This window comes from Staurois parvus, unplaced genomic scaffold (assembly GCF_062004578.1).
Source record: "Staurois parvus isolate SC_StPar_1 unplaced genomic scaffold, SC_StPar_1.0 ptg000151l, whole genome shotgun sequence".
Classification (NCBI taxonomy): domain Eukaryota; kingdom Metazoa; phylum Chordata; class Amphibia; order Anura; family Ranidae; genus Staurois; species Staurois parvus.
The window spans coordinates 10,169,764-10,183,600 of NW_028317947.1; the positions used below are offsets into that span (position 1 = coordinate 10,169,764).

The 13,837-nt window shown below is 40.3% G+C and overlaps 1 protein-coding gene across 1 annotated transcript; it reads right to left on the minus strand.

The window, feature by feature from the left end:
* Positions 1-2,042: 2,042 nt before the first annotated feature.
* Positions 2,043-12,832, minus strand: LOC149464444 (keratin-3, type I cytoskeletal 51 kDa-like). The gene is made up of 8 exons (XM_089674413.1): positions 12,223-12,832; positions 10,416-10,498; positions 8,755-8,911; positions 8,495-8,656; positions 7,029-7,154; positions 5,317-5,528; positions 4,250-4,329; positions 2,043-2,594 (listed from the first exon to the last, which is right to left on the minus strand). Exons 1-8 carry the CDS (start codon positions 12,760-12,762, stop codon positions 2,578-2,580), a joined length of 1,377 nt encoding a protein of 458 aa, XP_089530539.1. The 5' UTR covers positions 12,763-12,832; the 3' UTR covers positions 2,043-2,577.
* Positions 12,833-13,837: the final 1,005 nt, after the last annotated feature.

Genomic DNA, 13,837 nt, shown 5'->3' on the forward strand with positions numbered 1-13,837 from the left:
TAATAGACACTCCTGCTTAAATCCTTAAAGCAGTTGGAACGTCTGCTTTTTTACTTGTACCTATAGGTAAGCGTATAATAAAGTTTACCTGTAGGTACAGTGGTCATCTCCTAAACATGCACCATTTAGGAGACATTCACATCTGTAGCAGCCGGTGAAGTTGCGGGCTCATGCACACTGTGCTCTGAATGGACGACACACTTAAGTATGCCGTCCATTCAGAGCACTGTACTGCCATCGTGACACCCATGGGAGTGACGTCATCGAGGCTCGGCCATTCAAACGGCTGTAGAGCGCGAACCCGATAGGAAGATTGTGTGAAGATGGAAGCCCTGACAGCTGTGCCAGCACAGCACTGGGGGGGCTTCGGTTTATAGGCAAGTCTATAAACTGGGGTGGGACTGCAACGTCACTCGGAGGGAGTCAGTTTGTTTGCCGGACCACGAGTACACAGCTCCGACAATCAACGGCGGTTTGGGATTGCATTTGTGCTACCACTATCCGCACACTTTATATGTGAGTGCCATATCATAAGCAAATAAAAGGCATACTTATATAAAAGATAAAGCACCATGTCGAGATCTTTTTTATATGTGGAGAATCGCATGGAGATGAAAGTATAGAGGAGTTGCACCCTCTGGAGAGGAGATTCACCCTATCTTCAAGCAGGAGTTCCAAACTAGTAGGTTCCAAAGGAGGTGAACCGCAAGCTTTTATAGCCTAATTGCAGGCTTCTCATGAGGTGAGCGCACATCTTCACTGGAGGGAGGATTCACAAGCAGTCACCGATTTACAGTTATTTTAGATTGAAGATTTTCCAGCACAAAGTCACTTTTTGGGACATTATCTTTATTTTTATCTTTATATTTTATTTTTTATTTTTTTTATATTTATTTAAATATTTTTTAGTGATTTATTGTCATTGTTCATTTTTCATGCACATTACTTATTTGTATCAATTCAAAGTTTAAGAATATTAGTATTTATGTTTATTTACACACATCATTCTTAATTATTGTGATCTTTATTATAGAGATCATATTCAAATAACAAAATATTGATTTAAGGATTGGGAGCGCAACACTATAGATTTATTTTTTGCGGTTTATCACATTGGTAGTTATGTGCTAGAGGTTTGCGATCCAGCATTAGAGTGTATTAATAAGGAGTTTTTGTTCATTTTCTGGCTCGCAAGATATTTCTAATATTTTAAGTCTATCATAATGTTCTAGTATGGATGTAACTTGAAATATGCTGCAGTAGGTAGTCTTTGCCTTCAAAGCTGAAGTTTACAAATGCATATTTTTTTAGCGATGCCTATTACAGCGATTTCCAGCTTCCATGGGGATGGGCAAGGAATGGCACGTGCATACTTACATTGGTCCAAGGTGGAGCAAAGTAATTTTGCAAAAATGCCGACCTAAACTCAAGTTTTAACGCCAAACTGAAATGTGCCTTAAAAGTTGGAATATAAACTCAGAATTTAGTCTGTGCCTCTGCTGTCTGTGAATAAGCACAGTGGCTAAATGGTTAGCCCTTCCACCTGGCAATGCTGGGGTCGTTGGTTCAAATCCCAGCCACGGTACCACCTTCCTGGAGTTTACAGGTCCTCCCAGAGCCTGAGTGGGTTTCCTCTGGGTACTCTGTTTTCCTTCCACACTCTAAAAGACATGCTGGTAGGTTAATTGGATCCTGTCTAAATTGGCCTGTGTATGTATGAATGTAAGTTAGGGGCCTTAGACCCCTTGAGGGTTAGGGACTGATGTGAATGTACAATATATATGTAAAGCGCTGCGTAAATTGATGGCGCTATATAAGTACCTGAAATAAATAAGTAAACAGCTAAGGCAGGGCAGTGTGTTGGACCACCATGGATAGACTCCTGATATTCGTCAGAGTTTTTTTTTGCAGCCTACAACAGACTTTTCTGTTGAATTGCCAATTTTGGCTATCCAGCTAGAGCCCTGCATATTATTTTAAACTACCAAAAATACCCATTAAGTTTAAATGTATTTTTCATCAAGGAACAAAGGCTACGTATATAACTTGCATGAGAAAAGTTTATTTTGTAAGTTGTGCAAAGCAAGAAACAAAGTCCTTAGTGCACAGAAGACACTGATGACAGCAACACATCTGCCATTCACATCACTGGGAGATGGAGAATGTTGGCTGACACATATATAAACTTGATAATAGTCATTCTTCTAAACATCAGTTGATTCCATCAAAATAACACAGTATGCACAGAACAATATTCTGATTCCAGATATATACATATACAGCAACTTTCATTAATATACTCCATCTGTCTGTTAATAATTCATAGAAATCAATCACTATAGTTTCTTAATTGAAATCCCCTTGCTTGTTTGAGTAAGTGCACTTTATACATTGCCATACGTCATGTGCACTGTGTTACCGAAAAAGCCAGTGTCGCTGTGTTTCCATCCCAGTGTAATAGTGAAAGACAAAGAAATAGTATATATTTTAAAGAACAGAGTGATATATGAAAAAAGGTTTCCAGTTTGCTTGAGCAGGCCCAATCTCTTCCATTCCTCACAGTTTCCATAGTGTGTTTTATCTCTTTCGCGTTGCTAAACATAAAACAGAATTTCATTAGAAATTATGTAAAATCTCAAAGCACCCCAGTTTAAAAAGAGGTATGATGTCACATCAGAAGCCCCTCTTCCCCCCCTTTGATATTTGATTTTTCACTCCCATCTATGACTTTGCATGATCCCCCCTTTCCAGTTATACAATCATATTTTACATTTTGTTTGGGGCAGGGGTGGGTTAGGTACCTTTTCAGTGAGTCCCAGTCAGGGGCGGACTGACCATTTGGAAACTCGGGCACTGCCCGAGGGCCCGGGGTCAGTAGGGGGCCCCATGAGATGCCCTTGGTACCTTTTTCATAGGCTTTTTTGAGTTTGGGCAAGGACACAGGGGCCCCATGATCCCCTATTGCCCGGGGGCCCCATGAGTTGTCAGTCCGCCCCTGGTTCCAGTACTGCACTTCCGTGTTTCTCTTCTAAGCAAGAATTATATCACTGCCTCTTCCCCCCCCAACCTGAAACCTGGAAGATTACATTTTTGGGTACATCTCTGCTGCACTGCATATGCACCAAGCAATCTCTGTGGCACTGTGCACGCGCATCATCTGGGGCCGGCTCAAAGAACCCAGAAAAGACAGTTGGCTTCCTGATGACATCAGTAGAGAGGATGGCTGTACAGGACCTGGAGTGGTGATTTACACCAGACAATGCTGAATAATTTTTTTTTGTGACAACTCGCTCCATGGGTGGCCCCTTTGGTAGCCTATCACTCGACAATTCTCAATGCAAAAATCAATGGAGGTGGAGGGACAATTGTCCTCTGAAAAACACCTTCAAGCAATCAGATACAGGTACTTTTCTTGTATTTTGACAGCTGCTGGGCTGTCATAATACAATATTTGCAGCAAGAGATCTGTCCAGCCAAGTGGCACCAAATCTATAAGTGCATGGCTAGAATTGTAGGATTTAAAAAGTTTGCGTTTTTAAAGCCCCTCGCCCAAACTTTAGCAGCAAGCCCTGGATTTGAATAACGGCATTGCCATCAACTTTCTGCTAATTTGGCATTGGCATAAGCTGCTGGGGCCTTCAGTGGGCAATTTTCACTATATTTTCTTCTTATCTCATGCTTTAAACTGTGTATTTGTATACTACAAATACAGATTTAATTTAATCCAGCTAAACTGGAGGATGGTCTTATGCCATGTAGGCCACATATGGGACTGTGTTCCACAAGAACAAAAAAGGTTCTTGACAAAAAGGAACGTGAGCATGTATCTAAAGATATAATAAACCCTTTATGCATTTGTTTGCAGGCTTGGGGACAGAATCACATCCAAGCAACACACGATTAGAAGTCCACAAGTAAGTGTATACTATACGCAAATTTTATTTATTTTTTTATTTTTTTCTCAAATCTATGGATTGTATTTAAATGTTTTATTAAAAAGCTTTTATGTATGTACTGGTCTTGCTAAAAATTGGACAGAAAAGCAACCAATTTTTAAAATGGATTAGTCCTCTTTATACGGGTCTATTTAATAATACGTTCACCCGAGATATACACAGCTTTCAACCAAGATTCCTAAAAATGCATGGATCTTGGATAGCAGTTTTGATAAGTAAACTCCTTAGTTTTCAAGCTGTCTTATTTCAAGCAGAGAAAAAATAAGCTACCCCTGACTGCTCAATATATTTACCTTGAGATGATTGAGATGATGAAGTGCTTGATGATGTTCCCCTTTGTGTGCTTGTTGTTGACCCACCTTGCACAGTGTTGCTGCAGGTGGAAAACAGTTCTTTTTAATATATTACCATTACAGAGAAAACACCGATCGTGATATATTATAATAAATGGAAAGTAGCATATAGCTGTATGAAGACTCAGACCTTTCACATTTCAACAAGGAACCTTTTATGATTCAATGGAATCCCTTTTACTGTCATTCACTGGGATGGCATGATATATTTCTAGTATATGTCAATTAAAGATAAATTCCAACCAAAAACTATTGGAGGAGGAGAAAAACTATTGGAGGAGAAACCATGGAGGAGGGGAAATTGTGACATTCATCTGTACCTCTGAATGATGCGAATCCATTGAAAAGAATGCAATACATGTTCTGAATGGAAGAGGTGCAGGACAACCAACCTGCTATGCTCAGTGTACTAGAGCCAGACCTATTTGGTTCAGTTCTAGAAGCCGAGAGCATTGACATCCCAGCACTGGAGGGGATCACTGTGGTGCATACTAGTGCATTATGGCATAAAGATCCAGGTGCCATTTTTTTATGATCAGGTTTAATTCCACTTTATTCCACGGCACCACCTGCCTGGGGCTTGCATGTTCTCCCTGTGCCTGCATGGGTTTCCTCCGGGTACTCGGGTTTCCTCACACAAGACTTGCTGGTAGGTTAATTGGATCCTGTCTAAATTGGCCCTAATATGTGTATGTATGAATGTAAGTTAGGGACCTTAGATTGTACACCCCATGAGGGTTAGGGACTGATGTGAATGTACAATATATATATGTGTAAAGCGCTGCGTAAATTGGCGGCGCTATATAAGTACCTGAAATAAATAAATAAATATTGAGTGATCAGACACCAATATTCCTAGACATAAAAGGGTCATCTTTTGTCAGCAATATTGATGACAGTGTTATACCAATCTTTCTTGGTACATGCCACCTTCTACAGTAAGCTTGGGACAGGTACCACAGGAGACAATATTCCCACCATTCTTCCTTCACAATGCAATTTCTTACCTGTCGTCCAAGAGTTTGCGGTATGTTGCAATCTCGCTCTCTAATTTTGTCTTGGCGTCCAGAAGATGCTCATACTCTGCAGTCTGACACTCTATCTCTGCCCTGATTAGTTCCAGTTGCTCCTCAATGGCAGTAATCTGAGCCTGGATCTGGGCAATCTTTAGACAGTATTGTCCTTCTGTTTGTGCTAAGGTTTCTTCAAGAGATTTTTTCTGTCAATGGAAAATTAACACAGATGAACCACTAACCTGAAATACAAGCTGAATTTGCATATGGATAACATTATATCTGAGATATAATTGTTATCATTTGATGTGAAATTTAGTTATGTTTCTTATATCATTCCTATTAAAACCTTATTGCTATATTTAGCATTCAAAAACAAGGGCTGCCTGTAAAGAAAATTTTTTTAACGTTTATCATTCCCATTGCCCATGCCCTGGAACTTCACTCACTTGAAAGGCGAAAGCATTTGGAAGAATCTTCAGCATCCAACTTTTAGGGAATCTGGTCACCCTTTGCACTTTGTGGTTTCATCCATTGCCTCCTAGGTCACTACAGAGCACAGCAGTGGCATAGGGACCAACATAAATGCCATAGCACCCTGTGGAGGACCAGGCATCTAACACATGTGGAAATGTTGGATGCTGAAGATTCTTCTGCAGTGGTAGCTCTTCAACAAGTGTTAAGGAAGGCCATGTTTTCAAGTTTTTATTATTGTGATAGAATTTCTATAACCACTTTACTTCCTTCTTTAAAGAAATGCCTGTAGCGGAAAGGAAAAAGAAAATTAGCGCAGGGCAGGCATGACTAGGCCTAGAGTGGGGAGGAGAATAGAAAGGGTTAATTATGTGCCGGGGGGGTGGAAAAGTATAGCTGGGGGTGCTGGTTGGTAGAGGGAGAGCGTGGGTGGGCTCTGCTGCACCTTAGGGTGGGGTGTCCCGGTGGAGGGGGGGCGTCAGTCGGAGCTGGACGTTGGTGAGTGAGCTTCCCTCCCGCCCTCCCTATTTTAGGGAGTATTGTGTTCCTCTCGGGGGGAAAGGGGGGTTATTTCGGTCTTGGGCGGTTGTTGGTCTTTGGAGGCGGTTCTTATCTTGGAGGTACAGATAATGGTGTGGGAACCATTGGTGGTATGGTGTGCCCGGGGACATTCCAGTTAACCAAGGTGTAACTGGAAGGTGGTGGTGCTGCACTGCGGACGGTATGGTTGTCTCCGAGCTGGTTGGTTGCGGCTGGAGGCCTTGTGTAATATGGTTGTCCACAGGTGCATTTCAGATCATTTTTGGGGGGTGCCTTCGAAAACCAACAACAACAACTCTGTATGTTTCTGTTATAAGGAATGGTTGGTGTGTTAAAATGTTTGTTAATAAAAGGCCATGTTGGCCATTTACTCCAAAATTGGTGTCATGTTTTCCTTTAAGTATAGCCAAAAGGGGGGGGGGGGCGGGATTTGGATGACCTATCTCTGGTGCTCTAGTCAAGGTTGTCAGAAGGAATTTGGCCAAATGTTGATACGCTATGAAATATCTCAAGGTCTCCCACAATGGTGGGAAATACAAAAATGGTGAACATAGCCAGCATGGACACATACGGAAGTTAAAATATAATAGCTGTCCTAACCTTTTTCAACTAGAGAGGCTAGAAATACTTTCTTAAGATTTATTACTCCTTATATCTGCTGACTAAAATATGCATTTCTTTTAACTCTGTACCATGGCAAGTTGTGACTGAAGCTCAATCTCCAAAGCTTGAAGGGACTTCTTTAATTCAGAAATCTCGCTCTTACTGCTCTTCTCTTCTTGTAGTCCAACTGATATTTCCTTCTTCAAACTTTCACTCTAGGAAAGCAATGAGAATAAACAATTAAATACATTTTTGTAAATACCGAGAACCAGTTACACAGGATTATTTTTTACTCTAAAGGGGAGCACTGTTCTTTTTTATGTCCATTTTGCATTCTATAGTAGTAAAGACCCCAGAGTATTAGATGTGACATTAACAACTTTACCTCTTGGAGTGACCCACTGACATAAGTGCCCCAACATGAAAAATAGCAGGACAATTCCATTGCATAACCAAGTAGCTATGTAACATGGCAGTTGCATAGCAAAATGGCCAGCAGCAATCAGACCCTCAGCTTTGCTCTTGAAAGGTCTCAAGGCCCCTTTTCCACAAGGCAACACATCAGAGGTTAGTAGTTTAAGCACGATGTATTATTGTATGTATGCTGATGATTTGCTGCATTGCTTATACATGGCCCTTACTGAAAGCAAGCTAACCAACAACAACTTCCATCTTCCTCATCATTGTCCAATTTCTTTTGCTTGGCCATTTCAAGATGTTTCATTGCAAACCTGGAAAGTGTTCAAGGTATGTTTAGTGTATATGTACATAAGATGTTTGAATCACAACTCCTTAGATCCCTAATACCCATGCTTTGGCTTGGGGGCTTCATAGGGTTTTCCACCTGGGTCTTGGACCCCACAGTTAGTAGTATGAACATTTATTAAGTGTTCTTGCATGGCAAGACCACTTACTGTTATCTCACATATATATTCTTATTATTATAGCCAAATTTACCACCCTAAATCCTCCCACAGTTTTTACACTACATAGACAGTAATATACCGAAACGTGCGGATTGTTCCTGATTGGTGTGCTATTACTTTGTGGAACGTTTCGCCGAATGGTTCACAAAATATTGGCGTTTTTGTGGTGAAATTGATCCTATAGGAATGAATGGTGGAATGTTCAAAACTAGAGTGGGAGCTGACAAAACGGTTTCACAGTTACTCCAGCCACTCCAACCAGTTACTCCGCCCACTCCAGTTGTAGACTACTGGTGGAGGCAAGAACACTCCACACAATTTCCCCAGAAAGTGTACCTTTTCTAGTTTGTAAATAGAGTGGTAGTTTTTAGAAGTTTCAAGCAGCATATACCCAGACTGTCTTGGATTGCCTCCCATAGAATATTTCTAGTCATAGCTACATCTGTCACATGTCCACTGCCCATGTCCTCTAATCAGTCTGCAGTCTCCTCTGACAGACGTCTATAGTATTACATATACTGAACATTGTGTGTGGCTCCTTGGTGACATCATGGGTCAGTTTTGAGGATCTATATACCTCACAAATGGACAACCATATAAATTGAATTAAAATATAAAATATTTCCTACCATGTTTTTAAATTGGTCTTCTGCCTCCTTGCGATTCTTGTCAGCCATAACCTCATACTGCTCTCTGAGCTCATTCATTTTCTTTAGCAGATCATTTCCTGGAGCAGCATTCATTTCTACATTGACAGAACCAACAGTTGTTTCATGGTGTCCTTTAACCTCCTACAGAATAATTAAAACGAAATGTGGTTAATTAACATTACACCATTACAAAAACCAAGGAATGCCGACAGTATTGGTGATAACTCTCTAGGTCTTACCTCCTCATGGTTCTTCTTAAGAAGAGCAATTTCTTCAGTAAGGCCTTCAAACTGAGATTCCAGGTCAGTTTTGGACAGGGTCAGGTCATCCATTATTTTGCGTAGGCCAGCAGTATCAGCTTCTACTGATTTGCGCAGAGCAAGCTCATTTTCGTACCTGACAGGAGAAACAAATGGAGCTAAATGCAATGTGTTCTAATATATAAATATTAAAACATATACAACGTGTATAAAAGTGTTGTCAATGACCCAAACAGAAGTTTCTTTGAATGTGACAAAACATTTTCATGATATAAAGATGGTATTCCTAGCATGTCTTAGCATAGAGAAAAAAAGTAACACTGAATAGTCTCAGCTGTCAGGAGAAACATGAGCTTTAGCCTTTAGGATGAAACACTAAATTTAATGTTCTACCTTGTCAATGTGCAGACCTGTACTTTGTTGACTTTGAAGAACAGCAGACCAACCCAGCATTTGTTAATAAATCACTAGAAGCTTCATTGCATCTGCACATCAGCTGAATAATTTTTGAGCATCACTGAAATGCTGGGCTGAGGACCTCTCATTCTTAGGGTGACATTATTTATCCCCTCCCTACAATGGCAGCACTTCCCACAATGGTGACTTTCCTGGCTTCCTATGTGACTGTGGAGTCACTTGGGGCTTCCCAGGAATTTAAAGAAGCCTACTTGATTTCTGGATGCCATGTTAGCTGTCATTGTGGAGATCTATGACATTAGCCCTATCATGGCAACATAGAAGTGCGAGCAGAATGTGGGTGATGAATTTGCATAGAGGGCAGACCTATGTAACCAGAAAATGGAGCTAAGACATGGGTCAAGAGTGGCTTTGTCATCACAATGCCATGGTCTGAGGCAAATGCTTCCTTCCTAGAAAATCTGTGCGAAGGAAAGACATAAGTGATTAGGAATAATGAGGAAGGCCTAAGATGTTACTGTGCTTATTTTAAAGATATTTTCTAGTTCCTGTTTAGAGTCCCTGCACAACTATCAGCACCATCCCCTTTAGATCCCTCCTCCAGCGTTTATGCGTTTTCTTTTTATATTTCCCTTTTTCAATTTCTTTGTGCCTGTGACATGATGCTCAGGGTTCTCCTTCTCTGGGTGTAGGCAGTCCATAATGGAGAGAATGGCGCTGTCACCATCAAGTCAGCATTGCATTATGGGGGTGGGCAACATGACATGCTGACCAATGATTGTGCTAGTTTGACATTTAAAGCTGTATGTCACTCTCTTCATCAGCATTGACTATTATTAATCCTTATGCTACTAGCACTAGTAAATAATAGAAAATAGAAAAGTACATTATATTTACTTCTTTTAAACTTTTTTTTTTTACATTTCTTCAGTTGCTTTCTGGTTTCCAGGCCTAGGTAAATGATGTCATACAAGAACGTTCCTCTTGCTTGCATGCCTGAGCTAAGGACAGATAGATTCCAAAAAAGTAAATGCTACGTGAATCATCTGCCCTTACTCAAGATGGCAGCAGGGTGTTTTTCAAAATGAATTATCAGCAAAATAAAGCATGGAGATGTGATTGAATGGGGGAGTTTGCTTTGAATATTAAAAAGGAATTAAATATCGTTCTTGGTTTGTGGTGCTCAATACAGTGTAGTTCCGCTTTTAACAAACTAAACTTACTTCAGCTTGAAATCATCTGCTGCCAATCTTGCGTTGTCGATCTGCAAAACTACAGCATGGTTATCATGGCAGGCTGTAACAATCTGTAAAACAAAAATAAACACCATAAAAATGTTTGCACTTGTTAAATAATAGGTTACCCTAAAATTAATTCTTACTTTTTTTTCTAACATGATTAGAATCACTCAGTACATGAGCAGAATGTGAATTATTACATATGTTCTTTCAAAGCACTTTTCTTTTTTTTTTTACCAGTCCTTAAATGTGGTGGCTGCATTAGTTTTCTTTTTGCAGGCTTTTTCCCATTTATTTTCTCCTGGTAATCCTGCCAGCAACATGCTTCCTACCCTAAGGTAGCAATGCCCACTTACTGTAATGTATCTATGGAGGAGTAGCATTGCCACCTAGGGCATGGTTCCAGAACACCTCCCTTTTTCTTCTTCTCAATAACATAGAGGGTGGGTGTTTTGTAGTCCTCAGAGTGAACTGAGACTAAGGTAACCAATAAGAACGCAGCGTAGAAAGTTATCTGCTAACATGATTTATGGCAGGATCAACAGGTATATTTTTGCACTTATCAACAAATATAGCAAAATATATTAATTCTGCATTATATTAATGGTGACATTTTGTAAAGCACAATGTGGCTAGTGAGATGTAATAAAGTCATCCATTTATTGCCTTGAAATCTCAGTGCACATCACAGTTGGAGTGCTACTTGTACAATTCCACATTTGGCAACATCAGCTGAAAATATGGCTAGTAGTTTTTGTTTTGTTTTTTGCCTAAATTTCAATTTAAACCCCAGAATTTTATTTTTATTTTTTTACACAATAAGAGTGATACTTTTGTTTGTTTGGGTATTTTCCATAATTTCATGTCCTGGTAATAGCAAATGAGCGTCATCTCCTAAACAGGGTCACCAACAGTTTATAGTCTTTGGATGTATTGCTTTCAGTTTTCAGGGTTTTTTTTCCCTAGATTTCTCCTGCTGATCTTGCCATTTAACACACTTCCTATCCTAGGTGGCTCAATCATTGTACTGTATCTATGGAGGAGCAGCGTTGTAACCCTTGTTGATATCCTGACTTAGACTACAAACAGCACCCCCTTCTGCTCATCTCTATTATATAGGGAGGAGGGGTTTTGTAGGTTATAAAAGGTGGGAAAGCTGATAATGTTGTTTTGAGACAAAAGTAACTAGAATTCCAGCAGGATCAACAGGTATCTGCAATAAATGTGCTTAGTCTGAAAACAATGAAAGCTAATGCAGACACCACATCTAAGGACTTGTAATCTGCAATACACAGCATTTTTGTTCTTGGGTTATTAAATTCTGCAAACCCTTCTTCATCTGTTTAATAAAATGTCTGCAGTTTCATTCATATCCAGTATATCAAGGTGGAAAAATATACTACGCTATCAAGTTGTATATTGAAGAATTGTTTTATCTTTGCACCTATCCTGAAGCAGATAAAGCAATTTTATTAAAGCACATCTGTTAAGAGAGAAATATGGGGCTGCCATTGCCAAAGTCTCTGAAAACGCTAGTTGCTTGGCTGTATTTGGCTTCAATGTGGCCAAGTCACAGACCCAGAACAAGTATGCAGCAAATGAAAGACTGTGAAAAGTAGGAATTCCTCATCTTTATACTTTTTTCAGGTCAGCAACTCAAAAGTATTAAAACCTAAGCACCCCAATGACAGACAGATGGCTACTGCTGAATGACTTTATATCCCCCTTAAATTATTTACATTTTATTCTGCCAGTTTAATAAATTGAGAATGCATTCCTATCAGAAACTTACTTTAGCCTTCAGATCTTCAATGGTCTTAAAGTAATTGGAGTAGTCTTTTCCTGGTTCTCCTTTGGTGCTACCACCTCTTTGCTTCTCTAAGAAGTCCTTAATCTTTTGATCAAGATCAGCATTTGATGACTCTAACCGTCGGACTGTGTCAAGGTACGTAGCCAAGCGGTCGTTAAGGTTCTGCATTGTTTGTTTCTCATTCATGTTGAAAAATGAATCACCACCTCCAGCACCTGCACCAGCACCACCGCCATAACCTGCCCCGCCAGCACCACCACCAAAGCCTCCTCCGACAGCTCCTCCAGCCCCATGACCAAAACCTCCAGCTGCTTGACCAAAACCTTGACCAAAGCCAGCACCACCTTGGCCAAATCCACCACCTACTTGGCCAAATCCACCACCGACTTGGCCAAACCCACCACCGACTTGGCCAAAGTTACCACCCATACCACCTACACCACAATATCCAGCAGAACCAGCATTCATGCCTCCTGAGACAGAGCTCATGCTTGACATCTGAGAAGAACTGTAAAAAGCCATGTTCAAAGCAAAGGACTCCTTATCCAGAAGAAAACAGAACAGCTCCGATAAGAGAGTGATATCTGTACACATTTAATTCTTTATATATATGGGATCTAAGGGTGTGTCCTAGATGAATATTTATGTATTTATTTAACAAGCATTAGATGGCTTGTCAAGTGATTGCCAGTTTTATTTTACAAGCAGTAGATGGCTTGCCAAGTTATTGCCAATGTTTATCACTTAAATCAATAATAACTAATGATCAGCTTGCATCATTCTACCTTCTGGTCTTCTCCGACTTGTTTGTTTGCTGCGTTAGCATGATTTTTGGGTGGAGTACAGGGCATGGTCAGAACACCAGCACAAACAGTGCATTTCTAATTACTCCATAATTCTCAAGAAACAGTCCTATTTATAAAGCCGTGAACCTGACAATCACCAAACATTCACTGCAGGTGAATCCTGCAGGAGCATGTTTTTAAATGTCAGTGGCTGATTCAACACATACAAACACAGATGGCTGAGTATCGGTTTTATCACCCCCTGGCCCACCTAAATTCTATCATTACAGCTGGACAGGGCTATACACATGCCACAGCAATTTTAACTCAGTCTGCAGAGTTTGACACCCGGTACCGCTTGTTAAGCTTGCCCTTTGAGGGTAATGGGAGTGCTATGGCTCGTGGTTACAGTGCAGTATTTTAATTAAAAAAATCCCCCTTGGGAATAAAGAGAAAAAAAAAAGGAGACATTCAGTAGGCAGCAAGACCGCCTCTTGAATGGCTGCCAGCCGCTGATATATCATCCTCTGAAAAGCAATCTTTTGTGAGTCACTTTTCAGAGGGAGGTAAGCAGTGCCATCCATCTGAAAGTGCCCATTCACTTTAATGTTTAATCTTGATGGATTACATTATTTAAAAAAATGTGTATGTAAAACCTAAATCTATTTTTCAGTATAAGAGCTGCAGAAGGCATCTTATAGACCTGATGGCAACCGAATGGTTAACTGAAGAAGCATGCATGGCATGTTATCAACACTGCCGCTAATTGTGAGGCAGCGGCAGGGCCGCCAATAAGGGACTACAAGTTGCCC